The following is a 21,848-nucleotide window of genomic DNA, read 5'->3' as shown; positions in this document are numbered from 1 at the left end:
TATAAACCACGACTGAATGGCAGAACAGATTCAATGGGCCGAATGGCCTAATTCTGCTCCTATATCTTATGGTCCCACACTCCTTACCTTTCCTCAGTATCACTGCCACAACTCTTCCCTCACACGCTGAGTCTACATCCTCCTGCTGCTGAGACTGCACATCAGCCTGGAGGGCTGTGAAGGAAAGGTGCTACACTACCCTCGCGCCTCTCACCATTCTGAGGACATCCCGTGGCACTTCTTGGAGTGCAAAATATCAGCAGACAATTTCCAAGGGACATAATCCATCAAACAGCAATGGAACCATACAATGCAATCTTATGGCATTACGCATATTGATTTTCACTGAAGAAAGGGAGGTATCTTGTGAATATTTCTACCTGTATCAGGATAACTCGCAAGAATACAAAATATAAAGACCATTACAACTGTATGAGAAGAGAGTGATGACTAATACAGCTATTGCCATGAAGAGTGCATCAGTTAGATGATGACTGACAGTTAACTGCAGCACGTTGTTCAAGTTGCATCTTTCTGCCCGTTTGTCTTTGGAACCTCTGTCCCAGAGGAACAATGACTTGACTTTAAACTTGAATGAATGAATGATTTTATTGTCAGGCGTATTTTACAGCAAGAAAAACAGTAAAATACAGTGAAAAGCTTCTCCACTGTCACCACAATCTGGCACCATTTTAAGTAGTTTAAAAATAAGAAAAATAAATAGATATAGTTTAAAGGGAGTCTGTCAGTCCTGAGCCAGCTCATCATCAGTCATGTCTTTGCCTCAAATCCTTCCTCCATTGCCTCTCTGCTGTCTATAACAGATCTAACCAATACAGAAGTTGCTGATTCTCAGGCGCCATCTTTCGCTGATGGGCCGACGTCACCACCGCCGATGTAGCAGCTGATGATTCCAATGACTCGTCCTGTGGTCACCCCAGAAAAAGTAAGTGGGGTGTTCACTCGGCATGCCACAAAGTACGTGCTGGGCCTACTCGAGTCTGTGCTGGGTCTACTCAAGCCCGTGCTGGGCCTACTTCAGTCCATGCCGGACCCACTTGAGTCTGTGCTTGGCCCACTCTAGCCTGTATTGGGCCCACTCCAATCTGTATTGGGCCCACCTAAGTCTGTATTGGTCCCACTCCAGACTGTGCTGGGCCCAAATGAGTCCATGCTGGGTTCACTCGAGTCCCTGTTGGTCCACTCCAAAATGTATTGGGTCCACACGAGTCTGTGTTGAGCCCGCTCGAGTCCGCACTGGGCCCACTCCAGTTTGTGCTGAATCCACTCGTGTCCGAGCTGGGCCCACTCCAGTCTGTGCTGGGCCCACTCCAGTCTGTATTGGGCCCACTCTAGTCTGTATTGGGCTGTTTCAAGTCCATGTTGGGATGACTCGAGTTTGTGCTGGGCCCACTCCTGTCTGTATTGGGCCCACTTGAGACCATGCTGGGCACACTCCAGTCTATATTGGGCCCATTCCAGTCTATATTGGGCCCACTCGAGTCCATGCTGGGCACACTCCAGTCTATATTGGGCCCACTCCAGTCTGTATTGGGCCCACTCAAGTCCGAGCTGGGCACACACGAGTCCGTGTTGGGATGACTCGAGTCTGTGCTGGGCCCACTCCTGTCTGTATTGGGCCCACTCGAGACCATACTGGGCCCATTCCAGTCTGTATTGGGCCCACTCGAGTCCATACTGGGCACACTCCAGTCTATATTGGGCCCACTCCAGTCTGTATTGGGCCCACTTGAGACCATACTGGGCCCATTCCAGTCTGTATTGGGCCCACTCGAGTCCATGCTGGGCACACTCCAGTCTGTATTGGGCCCACTCAAGTCCGAGCTGGGCACACTCGAGTCCGTGTTGGGATGACTTGAGTCTGTGCTGGGCCCACTCCTGTCTGTATTGGGTCCACTCGAGACCATGCTGGGCCCATTCCAATCTTTATTGGGCCCACTCGAGTCCTTGCTGGGCCTACTCAGGCCCGTGCTGGGCCTACTTCAGTCCATGCTGGACCCACTTGAGTCTGTACTTGGCCCACTTGAGTGAGGGCTGGGCCCAATGCAATCTGTATTGGGTCCACTTGAGTTTGTGCTGGGCCCACTCCAGTCTGTACTGGGCCTACTTGAATCTGTGCTCGGTCCACTCGGGTCCACGTTGGGCCCAATCAAATCTGTGCCAGGCCCACTAGAGTCCATGTTAGGCCCACTCCAGTCTGTACCGGGTCCACTCAAGTCTGTGCTGGGCCCAATCCAGTCTGTACTGGGCCCACTCCAATCTGTGCTGGGCCCACTCCAGTCTATACCAGGCCTACTCCAGTCCGTGCCAATACTTGAATCTGTATTGGGTCCATTCCAGTCCATGTTGGGCCCACTCAGGTCTGTGCTGGGCCCACTCCAGTCCATTTTGGGAACATTCTGTATTGGGCCCATTTGCGTCCGTGTTGGGCCCACTCCAGTCTCTACTGGGCCCACTCCAATCAGTGCTGGGCCCACTCCAGTCTGTATTGAGCCTACTCTAGTCTGTGCTGGGCCCACTCCAGTTTGTATTGGGCCCACTCTAGTCTGTGCTGGGCCCACTCCAGTCTGTATTGGGCCCACTCTAGTTTGTGCCGGGCCCACTCCAGTCCGTATTGGGCTCACTTCAGTATGTACTTGATCCACTCAAGTCCGTGCTGTGGTCACTCGAGTCCATGTTGGACCCAATCCGGTCTGTATTGGTCCATTTTGAGTCCATGTTGGGATGACTCAAGTGTGTTTTGGGCCCACTCCAGTCTTATTAGGACCATTCAAGTCCGTGTTGGACCCACTCGAGTCCACACTAGGCCCACTCCGGTCTGTGCTAGGCCCACTCGAGTCCACGATGGGCCCATTCAAGTCCACGATGGGCCTACTCCAGTCTGTACTGGACTGTTTCAAGTCCGTGTTGGGACGACTCAAGTATCTGCTAGGCCCACTCCAGTCTAGCTTTGGGCCCAGTCCAGAGTATTGGGTCCACTCCAGTCCATGTTGGGCCCACTCCAGTCTGTATTGGGCCCATTCACGTCTGTGCTAGGCCCACTCCAGTCTATACTAGGCCCACTCTAGTATGTGACAGACTCACTTGAGACCGTTTTGGGCCCATTCCAGTCCGTTTTGGGCCAACTCGAATCCATGTTGGGCCCACTCAGGTCTGTGTCGGGCCCACTCCAGTCCATGTTGGGTACACTCTATATTGGGCCCATTTGCGTCCGTGCTGGGCCCACTCCAGTCTCTACTGGGCACACTCCAATCAGTGCTGGGCCCACTCCAGTCTCTACTGGGCACACTCCAGTCTGTCTGGGCCCACTCCAGCGTGTGCTGGGCCCACTCCTGTCTGTACTGGCCCCACTCTAGTCTGTAATGGGCACACTCTAGTCTGTGCTGGGCCCACCCCAGTCTGTATCAGGTCCACTTGAGTCCATGTTGGGCCAACTCAAATCCATGCTGGGCCCACTCCAGTCTCTATTGGGCCCACTCCAGTCTGTCAGGGTGCACTCCAGTCTGTTTCGATTCCACTAGAGTCTGTGCTGGGCCCTCTCCATTCTGTATTGGGTCCACTCCAGTGTGTGCTGGGCCCTCTCCAGTCTGTGCTAGGCCCTCTCCAGTCTGTGCTGGGCCCATTCCAGTCTGTGCTGGCTCACTCCAGTCTATTTTAGGCCCACTCTAGTCTGTATTGCGCCCACGCCAGACCCACTTGAGTCCGTGTTGGGTCCATTCCAGCCCGTGTTGGGCCAACTTGAATCCATGTTGGGCACACTCTGTGTTGGGCCCATTCGCGTCCGTGCTGGGCCCATTTGAGCCTCTATTGGGCACATTCCAATCAGTGCTGGGCCCACTCTGGTTTGTGCTGGGTCCACTCCAGTCTACGTCGGGCCCATTCCAGTCCGTATTGGGCTCACTCCAGTGTGTGCTTGGCCCACTCGAGTCCGTGCTGCGGTCACTCAAATCCATGTTGGGCCCAATCCGGTCTGTATTGGGCCATTTTGAGTCCATGTTGGGATGACTCATGTTTGTGCACGGCCCACTCCAGTCTGCTTTGGGCCCACTCCAGTCTTATTAGGACCATTCAAGTCCATGTTGGACCTGCTCACGTCCACACTAGGCCCACTCCAATCTGTGCTGGGCCCACTCGAGTCCATGCTGGGTCCATTCAAGTCCACGATGGGCCTACTCCAGTCTGTATTGGATTGTTTTGAGTCCGTGTTGGGACGACTCAAGTATTTGCTAGGCCCACTCCAGTCTGCTTTGGGCCCAGTCCAGCGTATTGGGTCCACTCCAGTCCACGTTGGGCCCACTCCAGTCTATGTTGGCCCCAATCCAGTCTGTGTTGGGCCCCCACCCCAGTCTGTATTAGGCTCATTCACGACTGTGCTGGGCCCACTCTAGTCTGTTTCAGGTCCACTTGAGTCTGTGCTGGGCCTACTCCAGTCTATACCAGGCCTACTGCAGTCTGTGCCAGACCCACTTCAGTCTGTGTTGGGCCCATTCCAGTCCGTGTTGGGCCCATTTCAGTCCATGTTGGGTTAACTCAAATCTATGTTGGGCCCGCTCCAGTCCATAGGAGAAAGTGAGGTCTGCAGATGCTGGAGATCAGAGCTGAAAAATGTGTTGCTGGAAAAGCGCAGCAGGTCAGGCAGCATCCAAAGAGCAGGAGAATCGACATTTCGGGCCTGAAGGGCTCATGTTCGAAATGTTGATTCTTCTGCTCTTTGGATACTGCCTGACCTGCTGCGCTTTTCCAGCAACACATTTTTCAGCCCCACTCCAGTCCATGTTGGGCACACTCTATATTGGGCCCATTCGCGTCCGTGCTGGGCCCACTCCAGTCTCTACTGGGCACACTGCAATCACTGCTGGGCCAACTTCAGTCTGTATTGGGCCCACTCCAGTCTGTCTTGGCACACTCTAGTCTGTGCTGGGCCCACTCCAGTCTGTATTGGGCCCACTCCAGTCTGTGCTGGGCCCACTCCAGTCTGTATTAGGTCCACTCCAGTCTGTGCTGGGCCCTCTCCAGTCTGTATTGGGTCCACTCCAGTCTGTACTGGGCCCTCTCCGGTCTGTGCTGGGCCCACTCCAGACTGTATTGCACCCATGCCAGACCCACTTGAGTCCATGTTGGATCTGTTCCAGTCCATATTGGGCCAATTTGAATCCATGTTGAGCCCACTTAGGTCTGTGTTGGGCTCACTCCAGTCCATGTTGGGCAGATTCTATTTTGGGCCCATTCGCGTCCGTGCTGGGCCCACTCTAGTCTCTACTGGGCCCACTTCACTCTGTATTGGGCCCACTCCAGTCTCTACTGGGCCCATTCCAATCAGTTGCTGGAAAAGCGCAGCAGGTCAGACAGCATTAAAGGAGTAGGAGAATCAAAAAAATGTTTTGGGCATAAGCCCTTCTTCAGGAATGAAGAGGGTGTGCCAAGTCGGCTAAGATAAAAGGTAGGGAGGAGGGACTTGGGGGAGGGGCATTTGGAATACGATAGGTGGAAGGAGGTTAAGATGAGGGTGAAGGCCAGAGAGGGGATGGGGCGGAGGGGTTGGGAAGAAGATTGCAGGGTCAAGAAGGCGGTGCTGAGTCTGAAGGTTGGGACTGAGAAAAGTTGGGGGGAGAGGAAATGAGGAAGCTGGAGAAATCTGCATTCATCTTTTGTGGTTGGAGGGTTCCTAGGCAGAAGATGAGGCGCTCTTCCTCCAGGCGTCGTGTTGCCATGGTCTGGCATGTCCTTGGCGGAGTGGGACGGGGAGTTAAAGTGTTCCGCCATGGGGCGGTTGGTGTGGGTGTCCCAGAGGTGTTCCCTGAAACGTTCAGCAAGTTCTCCGCAATGTATAGGAGGCCACATCGGGTGCAGCGGATGCAGCAAATGATGTGTGTGGAGGTGCAGGTGAATTTGTGGTGGATATGGAAGGATCCCTTGGGACCTTGGAGGGAAGTGAGGGGGAGGTGTGGGCGCAAGTTTTGCATTTCTTGCGGTTGCAGGGGAAGGTGCCGGGAGTGGAGGTTGGGTTGGTGGGGGTGTGGATCTGACGAGGGAGTCGCGGAGGGAGTGGTCTTTCCGGAATGCTGATAGGGGTGGGGAGGGAAATATATCCTTAGTGGTGGGGTCTGTTTAGATTAGATTACTTACAGTGTGGAAACAGGCCCTTCGGCCCAACAAGTCCACACCGACCCGCCGAAGCGACAACCCACCCATACCCCTACATATACCCCTTACCTAACACTACGGGCAATTTAGCATGGCCAATTCACCTGACCCGCACATCTTTGGACTGTGGGAGGAAACCGGAGCACCCGGAGGAAACCCACGCAGACACGGGGAGAACGTGCAAACTCCACACAGTCAGTCGCCTGAGGCGGGAATCGAACCCAGGTCCCTGGTGCTGTGAGGCAGCAGTGCTAACCACTGTGCCACCGTGCCGCCGTTTGGAGGTGGTGGAAATGATGAAGGATGATACGATGTATCTGGAGGTTGGTGGGGTGTACTTGAGGACCAGTGGAATTCTGTCTTGGTGGCGTTTGGAGGGGCGGGGTTCAAGGGCAGAGGAGCGGGAAGTGGAGGAGATGCGGTGGAGAGCATCGTCAACCATGTCTGAGGGGAAATTGTGGTCTTTGAAGAAGGAGGTCATCTGGGTTGTTCGGTATTGGAATTGGTCCTCCTGGGAGCAGATGCGGCGAAGGCGAAGGCGAAGGAATTGGGAATATGGGATGGCGTTTTTACTGGGGGCAGGATGTGAGGAGATGTAATCTTGGTAGCTGTGGGAGTCAGTCGGTTTATAGTAAACGTCCGTGTTGAGTCGGTCGTCTGAGATAGAAATGGAGTCTGTGTTGGGCCCACTCCAGTCTGTGTTGGGCCCACTCCAGTCTGTGCTGGGCCCACTGCAGTCCGCTTTGGGCCCACTCAGGACTCTTCTGGGCCCACTCCAGTCTGTGCTGAGCCCACCGCAGGGTGTTCTGGGCCCACTCGAGTCCGCGTTTGGCCCACTCCATTCTGTACTGGGCCCATTCGAGTCTGCGTTGGACACACTCGATTCCGTGTTGGGCCCACTCCAGTCCATATTGGGCCAACTTCAGTCCGTGCTGGGCCCACTCACGGCCACCAATGTCGACCAAGCTCAGGACAACTAAGTAAAAAGAAAAGAAAAGCAGACAAGGTCCAACTCAGGAGCACTACTTCGACATCATCTCGATGACCTCAAAGCTCTGTGTCCCATCTAGCTGGGACAGTCGACGTATCTCCTTCAGACTCACCATCCTCTGGGTTTCCCTGACTCTCACTCCTTAATATTGATTGTCCCCTCATTCCCTTCTCCAACCTGCTTCTTAAAACCTACTTATCCCTGGTCCTATTCATCGACTTTGATCGTAGGATTTTACAGTAAAGAAGGAGGCCATCCGACAGTGTGTTTGATTTACTTACAGTCTTTGTCGTAGAGTTGTACAGGATGGAAACAGACCTATTGGTCCAACCAGTCCATGCCGAACATAATCCCAAACTAAACTAGTCCCACCGGTCTACTCCTGACCCACATCCCTCCAAATCTTTCCTTTTATGTACCCTTGCCTAAGTTCTGCAGAGTGTTGCCAGGGTTACAGGTGTATAGGTTCCTTGAAAGTGGAGTTGCGGTAAACAGTATAGTGAAGAAGCCGTTTGGTACGCTTGCCTCTATTGGTCAGTACATTGAGTATCGGAGTTGGGAGGTCATGTTGTGGTTGTACAGGACATCAATTAGGCCACTTTTGGAATACTGCATTCAATTCTGGTCTCCCTGCCATTAAAAAGATGTTGTGAAACTTGAGAGGGTGCAGAAAAGACTCACATGGATGTTACCAGGGTTGGAGGGCTTGAGCTATAGGGAGAGGCAGAACAGGCTGGGGCTGTTTTCCCTGGAGCATTGGATATTGAGGGGCGACCTCATAGAAATTTATAAAATCATGAGAGACTTGATAGGGTGAATAGTCAAGGCCTTTTCCCCAGGGTAGGGGAATTCAGAACTAGATGCGTAGGTTTAGGGTGAGATGGGAAAGATTTCAAAGGAACCCAAGGGACAAGATTTTCACGCAGAGAGTGGTGTGCATATGGAATGAGGAAGTGGTGGAGGCTGGTACAATTGCAACACATAAAAAGCATCAGAATGGGTGCATGAATATGAAGGGGTTAGGGGAATATGGACCAAATGCTGGCAAGTGGACAAGATTAAGTTAGGATATCTGGTTGGCAGGACAAGTTGGACCGAAGGGTCTATTTTGATGCTGAATGATTCTGTGACCCATCGTCTCTGTCATGCTCCTGAAAGAGCTATCCGGCTGGTCACACACTCCAGACCTACCCCCGTTGCTCTCTAAATCCATCCCTTTCAAATAGATCTTCAATTCTCTTTTGAAACCTCCAGTAGAATTTACCTCCACCACTCTCCCTGAGGCAGCGCATTCCAAATCCTAACAACTCTCTGAGTAAAGAGGTTTCCCCTCATCTCACTCCATACTCTCTTGCTGACAGTTAAAATTATGACACCTAGTTACTGACATACTAGCTAGTGGAAACAGGATATCCTTCTTGACTCTGTCAAAATTGTTCATAATTTTCAATGAGGTCACCTCTTAATCTTCAAGTAAAAAATGAGGTCTGCAGATGCTGGAGATCACAGCTGAAAATGTGTTGCTGGTTAAAGCACAGCAGGTTAGGCAGCATCCAAGGAATAGGGAATTCGACGTTTCGAGCATAAGCCCTTCATCAGGAATGAGAGAGAGTAGCCAAGCAGGCTAAGATAAAAGGTAGGGAGGAGGGACTTGGGGGAGGGGCGATGGAGGTGGGATAGGTGGAAGGAGGTCAAGGTGAGGGTGATAGGCCGGAGTGGGGTGGGGGCGGAGAGGTCAGTAAGGAGATTGCAGGTTAGGAGGGCGGTGCTGAGTTGAGGGAACTGACTGAGACAAGGTGGGGGGAGGGGAAATGAGGAAACTGGAGAATTCTGAATTCATTCCTTGTGGTTGGAGGGTTCCCAGGCGGAAGATGAGGCGCTCCTCCTCCAGCCATCGTGTTGTTATGTTCTGCCAGTGGAGGAGTCCAAGGACCTGCATGTCCTCGGTGGAGGGGGAGGGAGAGTTAAAGTGTTGAGCCACGGTGTGGTTGGGTTGGTTGGTCCGGGCGGCCCAGAGGTGTTCTCTGAAGCGTTCCGCAAGTAAGCGGCCTGTCTCCCCAATAGAGGAGGCCACATCGGGTGCAGCGGATGCAATAGATGATGTGTGTGGAGGTACAGGTGAACTTGTGGCGGATATGGAAGGATCCCTTGGGGCCTTGGAGGGAAGTGAGTGTGGAGGTGTGGGCGCAAGTTTTACATTTCCTGCGGTTGCAGGGGAAGGTGCCGGGGTGGAGGTTGGGTTGGTGGGGGGTGTGGATCTGACGAGGGAGTCACGAAGGGAGTGGTCCTTGCGGAACGCTGATAGGGGAGGGGAGGGAAATATATCCTTGGTGGTGGGGTCCGTTTGGAGGTGGCGGAAATGACGGCGGATGATACGTTGTATGCGGAGGTTGGTGGGGTGGTAGGTGAGAACCAGTGGGGTTCTGTCTTGGTGGCGGTTGGAGGAGCGGGGCTCAAGGGCGGAGGAGCGGGAAATGGAGGAGATGCGGTGGAGGGCATCGTCGATCACGTCTGGGGGGAATCTGTGGTCCTTGAAGAAGGAGGCCATCTGGGCTGTGCGGTGTTGGAACTGTTCCTCCTGGGAGCAGATGTGGCGGAGACGAAGGAATTGGGAATATGGGATGAAGTTTTTACAGGGGGCAGGGTGGGAGGAGGTGTAGTCCAGGTAGCTGTGGGAGTCAGTCGGTTTATAGTAGATGTCTGTGTTGAGTCGGTCACCCGAGATAGAGATGGAAAGGTCTAGGAAGGGAAGGGAGGAGTCTGAGACAGTCCAGGTGAATTTCAGGTCGGGATGGAAGGTGTTAGTAAAGTTGATGAACTGTTCAACCTCCTCGTGGGAGCACGAGGCAGCGCCGATACAGTCATCGATGTAGCGGAGGAAAAGGTGGGGGGTGGTGCCAGTGTAGTTGCGGAAGATGGACTGTTCCACATATCCTACGAAGAGGCAGGCATAGCTGGGGCCCATGCGGGTGCCCATGGCAACTCCTTTAGTTTGGAGGAAGTGGGAGGATTGAAAAGAGAAGTTATTCAGGGTGAGGACCAGTTCAGTCAGTCGAAGGAGGGTGTCAGTGGAAGGGTACTGGTTGGTGCGGCGGGAAAGGAAGAAGCGGAGGGCTTTGAGTCCTTCGTGATGGGGGATGGAGGTGTACAGGGACTGGATGTCCATAGTGAAAATAAGGCGTTGGGGACCGGGGAAGCGAAAATCCTGGAGGAGGTAGAGGGCGTGGGTGGTGTCCCGAACGGGAGTTCTTGGACTAAAGGGGACAGGACCGTGTCGAGGTACGCGGAGATGAGTTCGGTGGGGCAGGAGCAGGCTGAGACAATGGGTCGGCCGGGGCAGGCAGGTTTGTGGATTTTGGGCAGGAGGTAGAAACGGGCGGTGCGGGGTTGTGGGACTATGAGGTTGGAGGCGGTGGATGGGAGATCCCCTGAGGTGATGAGGTTATGGATGGTCTGGGAGATGATGGTTTGGTGGTGGGAGGTGGGGTCGTGGTCAAGGGGGCGATAAGAGGAGGCGTCCGCGAGCTGGCGTTTGGCCTCAGTGGTATAAAGGTCAGGGCGCCAAACTACCACCGCGCCTCCCTTGTCTGCGGGTTTGATGGTGAGGTTGGGATTGGAGCGGAGGGAGTGGAGGGCTGCACGTTCTGAGGGTGAGAGGTTGGAGTGGGTGAGAGGGGTGGACAGGTTGAGTCGGTTAATGTCACGGCGGCAGTTGGCTATAAAGAGGTCGAGGGCGGGTAGGAGGCCAGCACGGGGTGTCCAGGTGGATGGGGTGTGTTGGAGGCGGGAGAAGGGGTCGTCAGAGGGTGGGCGGGAGTCTTGGTTGTGAAAGTAGGCACGGAGGCGAAGGCGGCGGAAGAATTGTTCAATATCTCGGCGCGTGTTGAACTCATTAATCCGAGGGCGTAGGGGAATGAAGGTGAGGCCCCTGCTGAGGACTGATCTTTCATCCTCAGAGAGGGGGAGATCTGGAGGGATGGTGAAAATCTGGCATGGTTGGAAGCTAGGACCTGATGTGGGACTGGAGCTGGGGCTGGGGTTAGGGGCGGGGACAGAGATCGAAGTAGGGGCGGAGTTAGACGTGGTGACGTTGCTCAATGTGGGGGCGGGGTCATGCGTCGTGACGGAAATAAGCATGGGGGCGGGGTTACGTGTGGTGGCGAAAGTCGGTGTGGGGGCGGGGTTATGCGTGGTGACGAAGGTTTGCGTGGGGGCGGGGTTACGTGAAGTGACGAAAGACGGCGTGGGGGCGGGGTTATGCGTGGTGACGAAGGTTTGCGTGGGGGCGGGGTTGCGTGTAGTGACGAAAGACGGCGTGGGGGCGGGGAAACCTGAGGATTCGTGCTCCTGCAGGTTAGTGATGTCAGTGGGGGCGGAAGTGGCTGCGCCGACGGCAACCGGAGGGGCGGAAATGGTTGCGGCGACGGAGGAATGGTGGTCATTCCCGGTGGCCGCGTGGGTCGCGGGTCCGTCGGCGATCGTGGAAGCGGTTGTCTGTGCGGTGGTCACCGGGGCAGTTGTTGGGGCGGCGATCGCGGGGGCTCCGAGGTCGGTGGGGGCGGAAGTGACATCACGGTCGGCGGCGGCGGCCTTTGGTGCCGCGGGCGCTGTGGAGGCCACATGTGTAATGGCTTCTCTGCTCCAGAGCAAATCTCTCTAGTCTTTCCTTGTAACTCAAATCCCTCATTTTTTTGAAGCTCAGGTTGATATTAAGTCTGTAAGTTAGCTCGCTGAGCTGGAAGGTTTGTTTTCAGACATTTCGTCACCATGACTAGATAACAGCATCAATGAAGCGCTTCACTGGAGACTCTCACTGATGGTGTTACTTAGTCATGGTGACGAAACATCTGAAAACAATCCTTCCAGCTCAGCGAGCTAAGTTACATATTTATCAAATCCCTCATTCCCAGTATCATCTTAATACACCTCCTTTGCACTGTCTTCGTGGCTTTAGTAAGGTGCCCAGAACTGAACACAGTCCACCAATGATTTGAAAAGGTGGAGCATCACTTCCCATGTTTTTATACTTTCGATCTCTCCTCACGCAGCCTGGGATTGAATTTTGCCACTCAATGTGGGCTAGGAGCTTCTTGGGACATATTCCGAGGTGAAAGGCAGCTACATCAATGTAGATTATTGTTGCTGAGTTGTGGGATGGGAGCCAGAGACATTTATTTTGTCTGCTCCAGCAGGTGGCAGCACTTCACAACATCTGGAGATTCAATCCTTTGTTCCTGGGGGCATATCACCACCTGGTGGCCATGACTTGTATGGCAGGCTTTCTGTTCAATAAAAACATACATGGCCTAACAAGTCCCTCATATTGCGAGGGAGTCTTACAGCACGGAAACGGGCCGATGACCAGATATCCTAAACCGAGCTAGTCGGAACCCATACACCTCCGGGCTCGTGGTTCCAGCTTGGAGGCAGATGTCATGGGAGTCCTGCTACGGTGACCCCGTCCAATGTCAAGCACTGTAGGGCCCTGGGTAGTGTTGCAGAACCAACAGACCTAAGGTTCAGGTTCTCAGATCTTTAAAGGTTGTGTCACATGTAGACAGGGTGGTTAAGAAAGTATTTAGCACGCTTGCCTTCATTGCTCAGACCTTTGAGTATAGGCGTTGGGGCGTCATGTTGAGGTTGTACAGGAATTTGGTGACACCTTTTCTGGAGTACTGTGTCCAGTTCTGGTCGCCCTGTTATAAGAAGGATATTATTAAGGTGGAGATAGTTCAGAAGAAAAATACCAGAATGTTGCTGGGTATGGAAGGTTTGAGATATAACAATAGACTGGATAGACTAGGACTTTTTTCACTGGAGTGTAGGGATTGAGAAGAGACGTTATTGAGGTTTATACAATCCTGAGGGGCATAGATAAGGTGAATGGCAGGTGAATTTTCCCTAGAGTGGGCGAGTTCAAAGCATGGGGGCATATTTTTAAGGTGAGAGGAAAAAGATTTAATAAGGACCTGAGGGGCAATGTTTTCAGACAAAGGGTGGTCTGTGTGTGGAGTGAAGATTAGATTAGATTAGATTACTTACAGTGTGGAAACAGGCCCTTCGGCCCAACAAGTCCACACCGACCCGCTGAAGCGAAACCCACCCATACCCCTACATTTACCCCTTACCTAACACTACGGGCAATTTAGCATAGTCAATTCACCTGACCTGCACATCTTTGGACTGTGGGAGGAAACCGGAGCACCCGGAGGAAACCCACGCAGACACGGGGAGAACGTGCAAACTCCACACAGTCAGTCGCCTGAGTCGGGAATTGAACCCAGGTCTCTGGCGCTGTGAGGCAGCAGTGCTAACCACTGTGCCACCGTGTGTGTGGATATGGGTATAGCTACAATATTTAAAAGAAATTTGGAAAGTAAATCAATAGCAAAGTTAAAAAAATCACACAGCACCAGGTTATAGTCCAACAGGTTTAGTTGGAAGTTCAAAGCATGGGGGCATATTTTTAAGGTGAGAGGAAAAAGATTTAATAAGGACCTGAGGGGCAATGTTTTCAGACAAAGGGTGGTCTGTGTGTGGAGTGAAGATTAGATTAGATTACTTACAGTGTGGAAACAGGCCCTTCGGCCCAACAAGTCCACACCGACCCGCTGAAGCGAAACCCACCCATACCCCTACATTTACCCCTTACCTAACACTACGGGCAATTTAGCATAGTCAATTCGCCTGACCTGCACATCTTTGGACTGTGGGAGGAAACCGGAGCACCCGGAGGAAACCCACGCAGACACGGGGAGAACGTGCAAACCCCACACAGTCAGTCGCCTGAGTCGGGAATTGAACCCAGGTCTCTGGCGCTGTGAGGCAGCAGTGCTAACCACTGTGCCACCGTGTGTGTGGATATGGGTATAGCTACAATATTTAAAAGAAATTTGGAAAGTAAATCAATAGCAAAGTTAAAAAAATCACACAGCACCAGGTTATAGTCCAACAGGTTTAGTTGGAAGCACACTAGCTTTTTTTAAACTTTGTACACCCCAGTCCAACATCGGCATCTCCAAATCAGGAAGAGGAAAGGTTTGAAGGGATATGGGTCAGGAACAGGTAGGTGGGACTAGTTTAGTTTGGGTTTATGGACTGGTTGGATGAACGGTCTGTTTCTGTGCTGTAATGACTCAAGGACTGGATAGGTATAAAGGGAAATGTACCACAGGCAGAAAAATGGGACTAGATTAATTGTAAAAACTGGGCAACATGGACAAGTTCGGCCGAGGTGTCTGTTTCCATGCTGTAAATCTCTAAGCAAAAGAGACTGTTTCAGGGAGTGAAGTCAATACAATGAAGTAATTCACTGGTGAACATGGTCATTGCTGCAGGGGGGGGGGGAAGAGAGGGGAAGACAGCAGCCTATCAGTGCATAATGAGATCCTACAACCGTGAGACAGAAATGAAACAGCTCAAGGTGCAGTTTTTTTTTGGGCATGGTGGGGGTGGGCAAAGGAAATGAGGAGGGGATTATTGACCTCAGGACACCAGGAGGCACTCCCCCCATCCCGAACAGGACACCATTTCAAGGCTTCGAGCAGGAATTGTGGGAGTCAGGAGGGGGAGGGGAAATCACACTGAGGGTAGGGTTGTGGGGAGGTTGCGAGGTGAAGGTGAGAAAGGGGAGGTAATTTAATTAGCTTATCTTCTCATCCCTCCTGCCAAGAGTCCGGAATGACAATTACAGCGTAACTGCCAATGCACTTTGGAACGTGGAATGGGGTCATGGGTGGATGGGAAGCATGTTAAAAGATTAGACAGAACAGGGGAGCTTTCAAAAAGCAAGCCTCTCTCAAGCTCCGGCACTGCACATTTTCATCCACAGGTAAATTCAGCGCTAGTGCCTCTGCTCAAAATTTGTTTCCAGTGTTGTTAAACAGGTTAGTGTGGTAGATTAAAGGGGGGAGGGGCAGTCGAAGGAAGCAGCCTTCAGGACAGATGGAGAGAGTAAGAGAGGGAGGGGCAGAGAGAGAGAGTGAGAGATAAAGAGACAGACAGACAGAAGGAAAGAGAGGCAAAGAGACAGACAGAGAGAGGGAGAAAGAGAGACGGGGGTCGAAGACAGGGAGAGGGCAAGGTGAGTAGAGAGAAAGAGAAAGACAGAAGGAGAGAGGCGGAGAAAGAAATGGGGGGGAGAGAGAGAAGGAGACAGAGAAATAGAAAAAGACAGAGAGAGAGAGAAGGGGGTAGACAAGGAGAGGGGGAGAGATAGAAGCAGAAAGATAGGGGAGAAAGAGAAAGGTAGAGAAAAACGGGGTGAGACAGAGGGAGAGGTGGGATGACAGGATAAGAGGAGAGAGAGAGAGAGAGAGAGAGGAACAGGGAGAGAGAGAGAGGGACAGGGTAAGTAAGAGACAGCAACAGAGAGAGATTGAGAGAGAGGGACGAGGGACAGAGTGAGAGAGACAGACAGAGTAAGAGGGAGAGAAAGAGAGGGAGAGTTAGCGGGACAGTGTGAGAGAGAATCACAGGGGACGGAGAAAGGGACAGAGTGAGAGACAGGGTGATGGGAGAGAGAGAGGGGGACTGGGTGAAAGAAGTAGAGAAAGGGAGAGAGAGAGAGAGACAAGGAGAGAGGGGGAGGGAGAGAGAGAGACAGAAAAGAGACAGAGAGGGAGAGAGAGGGGCAAAGGGAGAGGGAGGCAGACAGAGATGGAGACAAAGGGACAGAGAGAGACAGAGGGAGAGAGAGAGGGAGGTGGAGAGAGACAGACAGACACACTGGCAGATAGATAGAGACAGACAGACAGACAGTAAAAGAGCAACGGACAGAGAGAGAGACAGAGAGAGAGAGGGAGATAGAGAGAGAGATGGAGACAGAGGCACAGAGAGAGATAGAGGGAGACAGAGGGGTAGGTGGAGACAGAGAGAGAGAGAAAAGGAGAGAGACACACAGATGGAAAGAAAACAACGGACAGAGACAGACAGAAAGAGAGGACAGACAAAGAGACAGCCAGAGAGAGGCAAAAAGAGAGAAAGGGAGTGTGAGACAGAGAGAGAGAGAGAGAGAGACAGAAAGAAAGGGAACGAGAGAGATAGAGGAAAAGGGAGTTCGAGGGTGGGGGAGGAGAGAGAGAAACAGGGAGGGAGAGTGTGTGACAGCAATAGTGACAGAGGGAGAGAGATAGAGAGAAAGGGGGGAGGGAGTGAGAGCAAGAGACAGAGGTGTAGAGAGAGGAAGAGAAGACGAGGGAGAAAGAGCGACAGAGTGAAAGAACAACAGATGGAGAGAGAGACAGACAGAGAGAGGGAGAGAGAGAGAGAGAAAAACAGAGGAGAGGTGGGGGACAGGATGAGAGAAGCGGAGAGAGAGGGGGGTTCAGGGTGGAAAAGGGAGGGAGAGGCAGAGAGACAGAAGGAGAGAGGTGGGGGGAAAGGGAGGTTCAGGGTGGAAGAGGGAGAGAAAGTAGGAGAGAGAGACAGAGAGAGAGAGAGAGAGACGGGGAGGAAGAGAGAGACGGGGGCGGGGGGGGGGAGGGAGAGAGAGAGAAACGGAAGAGAGGTCGGAAGAGGCGTAGTGTTGTGGTGAAAGCAGTACCATGAGGTTTGGGGGGGTGCGTGAGGAAGAGGGGTCAGTATTGGGTAGATGAGTCAGTGAACAAATGCCCAATATCTTACAGATTGCTGGAAAAGTGCATAATTCACAGCCAATTGGGGGGAGGTGAAACCTCCTTCTGAATTTCCTGTACTTGCCATGTGCAAGTGATTCTGCGAAAACCCTCCTTTTCTATTGTGAAAATCCCCTTTCAACTTTCGCCCTTTAAAGTTTACTCCACCTCCCACAGCTGTTACTTTAAAGGCTTCTGTTCCTGGATCCAAGACTCTTGGAGAGGCTATTGCTAAGGGATCAATTATATCAGGAGGCCAGATGCCTACTTTTGGTCAAGATTTTGCGGCCTGAGGCCTACTTCATTTAGGAGCCAGTGACCAGTAAGTCTTCACTTTGAAGGGTATAACCACCATGAAAACCATTCAGTTGTGGGCTCGGGTTAAGGGGCAACCTTCCTCTCTAGGCAGTGTCTCAATGCTTTGACTGCCCTAGTTGGTGGAGCTGCCTGAGGGCTAGGGAGCATGCATGACAGCCCTCAGGCCTCGAGGCCTGAGGAAGCCACGGGTGTGAGAAGAATCTTGGGAAGACCAGGAGCCGAGGGCACAGCCTCCGAGTGAAGGGACAAACTGAGATGGGGATGAATTTCTTCAGCCAGAGGGTGGTGAATCTGTGGAACTCATTGACGCAGAGGGCTGTGGAGGCCACATCAATGAGTGCCTTTAAGACAGAAATAGATAAGTTCATGATTGTTACGGGAAGGGTCAGGGCTCATGGGGAGACGGCAAGAGAATGAATGTTGAGAAATATATTGGCCATGATCTAATGGCCTAATTCTGCTCCTAAATCTGCATTGGGGGGAAACAATGATGGTGTGGTGGTAATGTCATTGTTCCAATTCCCAATGCTCTGGAGGGGAACACTGTTTCAACATCTACTACAGCAGAATTTGACCTCGATTAATAAGATCAAAAGCTAGTGTCAATGACCTTGACACAACTGCCACTGATTGGCACAAAGAGCCAGTTGGTTCCTCTTCGGGAAGGGAAATTGGCCAATCTGGGCCTACACGTGACTCCAGACCCACAGCCAAAGTAGTCACCCCTCAAAAGGTTCAGTTCGAGGAGCAATTAGGGATAAGCAATAAGTGCTGGCTCTCTGTTGCCACCCCTTGTCCCAAGACAGAGTTAGCATCCTGGGCCTCAAAATGGCTGCTTGTAGGCCTGGATCGTTCTAAGAGGATTGTCCCTTCTCTCTGAGGCTGTGCCCTTGGGTTCTGGTATTCCCAGATTCCTCCCACACTCCAGGCTCTCTCAGGCCTCAAAATGGCTGCTTGTAGACCTGGACAGGTACCTACACCTCAAATTCCACATCATCCACCAAATGCAGGAAGACTCCTCATGAACTGACACCCGCCACCCAACTCCCACTCCAGGCTGTTTGGGTTTGAGCCTCTTACCCTGCAGTAGAGCGAGAGGGCCCCCTGGAGTTTGTAGGGTGAACTCAACCTTGATGCTGGGTCGGCATCAGCTCAAGGTTCATGAGTAAAAAACATTATCCAACCACCCCACCCTCCCCAAACTCGATCGACATGACAGTCCTGTCGCTTCCACAGGTTACGCCAAACACAGTCTTACGAAGTGTCCAGGATGGCGGTTGAGGGCCACGCGCTGGAGTTCTGCCTCGCCGAGGAGGCCGATTTTGAGGAAGTGATGTCCATCTCGGGAGACATCTACGGGGGCCTTGATTACCTGCCTGTCCGTTACCACGCCTGGATCCGGGATCCGGCTCGAAGGGTGATCCTGGCGAAAAAGAAAGGGCAAATAGTGAGTGTGACCTCTTGCTCCCTGTCAAAGTAATTGGCCAGGCTCCCACCCGCGCCCATCACCAGCTCTTTCTGAACACGGTCCAGACTTGGGGCCTACTAGCTAATTTCTCAGGCACTATCTGGCCAATTAAGTTCCCAGCCAACATGTGGTCACTCACTTTTGAAAGACCTCTAACTTTTCACCCTCACCCCTCTTCCCCCGTTGCTTTCCAGCTGCCTCCAACATGGTGTGTGTACCCCCTCCCTACCCTCCATTGCCACTCCCCTAAGTTCCAAACCCCTCCCCAACTCCAAACCCCTCCTTCACCCTCCATTGCCCCGCTCCTAACCTCCAAATCCCTCCAGCACCCTTCATTAGCCTCTCCCCCAACCTAAATTTCCTCCTCCCTCAAACTCCATTTCACTCAACCACCACATCACCATCAACCCCCTCCCCGCCCCAGTCTCCATCCCCATCTCCCATGTGTCCTACTTTGGGTTAAACATGATGTTAAGTTGGCTTGGGTTGGCATGCATGATTTTAAGGCTCATACTTTCAAATGAATTGTCTCACTCCCTCAAGTTGTCCCCAGCCCTGCACTGCTTTCCATGGCCCCACCATTGGTGTCATGGTGAGGGAGCAAGATCTGGAATTTCCTCCCTAATCCTCAGTGACTGGTGTGGTGGCTGGGCTGTTCCCAAGGGAACTGGTTCCCAATTGACATTAATTCAATCCAGTTAACGATGCTCATGGGAGGGTGTAAATGTGGCAGTGGCTCTAGAACGAGACTATTCTGTCCAGTTTGATGATAGCCTGCATTTTCTGGATGGCAAGACAGTCTCCTAATTAATTTCCTCTCACAAACTCTCTCTGCCATTTCTTCATGAGAGTTGATGTAACCTATTTTTAAAAATTTATTCACAGGATGTGGATGACTCCAACTAGGCCCAGCATTTATTGTCCATCTCTAATTACCCACAGGGCAGTTAGGAATCAACCTCATTTTAGGGGTGGCACGGTAGCTCAGCGCCAGGGACCCTGGTTCGATTCCAGCCTCGGGTGACTGTCTGTCTGGAGTTTGCACATTCTCCCCCGTGTCTGTGTGGGTTTCCTCTGAATGCTTCGGTTTCCTCCAACAGTCCAAAGATGTGCAGGTTAGGTGGATTGGACATGCAAAATTGCCCAGGAATGTCCAAGGATGTGCAGGCTAGGTGGATTAGCCTTGAAAAATGCAGGGTTAGGGTAGGTGGGGGATTGGGTGGGATGGTCTTCGGAGGTTCTGGATCAGTGGTGCTGGAAGAGCACAGCAGTTCAGGCAGCATCCAACGAGCAGCGAAATCGACGTTTCGGGCAAAAGCCCTTCATCAGGAATAAAGGCAGTGAGCTGGAAGCATGGAGACATAAGCTAGGGGAGGGTGGGGTGGGGAGAGAGTAGCATAGAGGTCTTCGGAGGGCTTGGTGTGCACTCAATTGGCCAAATGGCCTGCTCCCACACTTTAGGGTATATATGTTTTTTTAAATTCAATCATGGAATGAGGGCAACACTGATTGCACATCCCAGAGGGTTGTTAAAAGTTAACCATATTGTTGTCGGTCTGGAGTCATACGTGTACCAGACCAGGTAAAGACAGAAGGGCATCAGTGAACCAATTGGGTTTTTCCAACAATCCACAATGGATTCACAATCATCATTAGAGTCTTAATTCCAGATTTTCATAAACTCATTCCAACATCTTGAATTCGAACCCAGGTCCCTGGTACACCGAGTCTCTGGACTGATAGTCTGGCGATAATACCAGGAGAAAGTGAGGACTGCAGGTGCTGGAGATCAGAGGCGAGAGTGTGGTGCAGGAAAAGCACAGCTGATCAGGTAGCATCCGAGGAGCAGGAGAATCGACATTTCCTGATGAAGAGCTTATGCTCGAAACGTTGATTCTCCTGCTCCTCGGATGCTGCCCAACTGTCTGTTATTTTCCAGCAACACACTCGACTTGCAATAATACCACGAGGCCATCACCTCTTACCTTGTATATTGTTCGTAAGGCACGTTAAATTGTACCCAGCTATGAAAGAAGAGCTACTCAGCTCCTGAGACTTAATTGTGGTCTATTGTCTACCAGCAACTACTGAACAGCTCATTAGCTGGACATAGGGAGGAGGATTGGTGGCCATTCAATCCATTCATCACACCTTAGCAGTGATTATCAACATCGCTTGTTACCCTGTTCACTAATGACCGTCCTTGCCTGGAATCCACGTGACTCCAGACCCTGTGGTTTTACTCCTAACTGCCCATCGAAAATCCCGCGTGACATTTCAAGGAGATGGGCGACAAATGCTGGGTCCAGTCTGACAAAAACCCATGCCCTCCCTCTCCAAAGAAGGATCCTCTCCGCCTCTTACCCTCTTCTTTTCAGCCACTCTGTGAAATCTTTACAGAAGTCTCGTTCTGAATGTCTCCTTTAGTGGCCCGGGGTCAAACCTTGGGCTGGTTTTGCCTCATTCATGGGATGAGGGCATCGCAGGCTCGGCCCAGCATTTATTGCCCATCCCTAATTGCCCAGAGGGAAGTCAAGAGTCCAATCACACAGGTATGGGTCTGGAGTTACGTGTAGGCCAGACCAGGTAAGGGCGGCAGATTTTCTTCCCTAAAGTGAACTAGATGGGTTTTTCCAACAATCAAATCACGTCCATCATTGGAATCTTAATTTCAGATTTTCATCAATTTCAAACTCTACCATCTACTGTGATGGGATTTGGACCTGGGTTTCCGAGAACATTACCTGGGGGTCTCTGGATTAGCAGACCAGCCAATAATACACCTGACAATTGCCTCCACCTTGCCTGAGCAACTTCGGACAGGAGGGGTGGCTTCTGCTTTACTGGTGCCATGTAAATGCACACCATTGTTGTTGGCAGGTAGCCCTCGTTTCTGCGAACATTGTGGATGACGGACACACAGCGGTGGTGGAAGGGTTGAGGGTGGCGCCGCTAGAGAGAGGCAAAGGAATTGCTGGGTTCATCCAGAGCTACTGCCTTGATCTGGCCAAGGCCCAGTTCCCAGATGTCAAAGTGCGGCGCTACACCAGAGCCGGCCAATTGGCACCTGAGACTCTCGCCAAGTTCCGACTGATATGTAAACAGGTAACATCACACGCACGGCTGTGAATAAGCGGCACAGGGGTTCTGTCCAGACCATTCCACATTGCTAGAGCAACTAGTTTTGTTCTTTAAGGGCAATGGCAGGGGAACAGTTGGAATCAAGTCAAGTGGGCTGAGAGGTCCTGCCGACAATTGTCCTGCAGGATTAATAACATGAGTAGGCCATTCA

General features: G+C 52.1%; 1 protein-coding gene across 6 annotated transcripts in view; it reads left to right on the top strand.

Annotated features, from left to right (window-relative positions):
* Window positions 1–21,848, top strand: part of LOC132835259 (histidine N-acetyltransferase-like) — an 85,479-nt gene that overhangs the window by 56,775 nt on the left and 6,856 nt on the right. Inside the window, exons 1-4 of one of the 6 annotated variants that reach the window (XM_060854648.1) lie at window positions 15,212–15,239; window positions 16,948–17,092; window positions 18,325–18,535; window positions 21,437–21,661. In XM_060854648.1, coding sequence (XP_060710631.1) covers window positions 18,359–18,535; window positions 21,437–21,661 — 402 coding nt within the window. In that variant the 5' untranslated portion in view covers window positions 15,212–15,239; window positions 16,948–17,092; window positions 18,325–18,358. Of the gene's footprint in view, window positions 1–14,542; window positions 14,580–14,774; window positions 14,790–14,856; window positions 14,988–15,211; window positions 15,240–16,947; window positions 17,093–18,324; window positions 18,536–21,436; window positions 21,662–21,848 lie in introns of those variants that run through there. The other 5 variants (XM_060854651.1, XM_060854650.1, XM_060854649.1 and 2 more) reach the window with 5 other exon arrangements.

The sequence above is a fragment of the Hemiscyllium ocellatum genome, chromosome 44 (assembly GCF_020745735.1).
Source record: "Hemiscyllium ocellatum isolate sHemOce1 chromosome 44, sHemOce1.pat.X.cur, whole genome shotgun sequence".
Lineage (NCBI taxonomy): Eukaryota > Metazoa > Chordata > Chondrichthyes > Orectolobiformes > Hemiscylliidae > Hemiscyllium > Hemiscyllium ocellatum.
The sequence above is the reverse complement of the archived record's forward strand: the minus strand, read 5'-3'. Positions and strand labels throughout refer to the sequence as shown.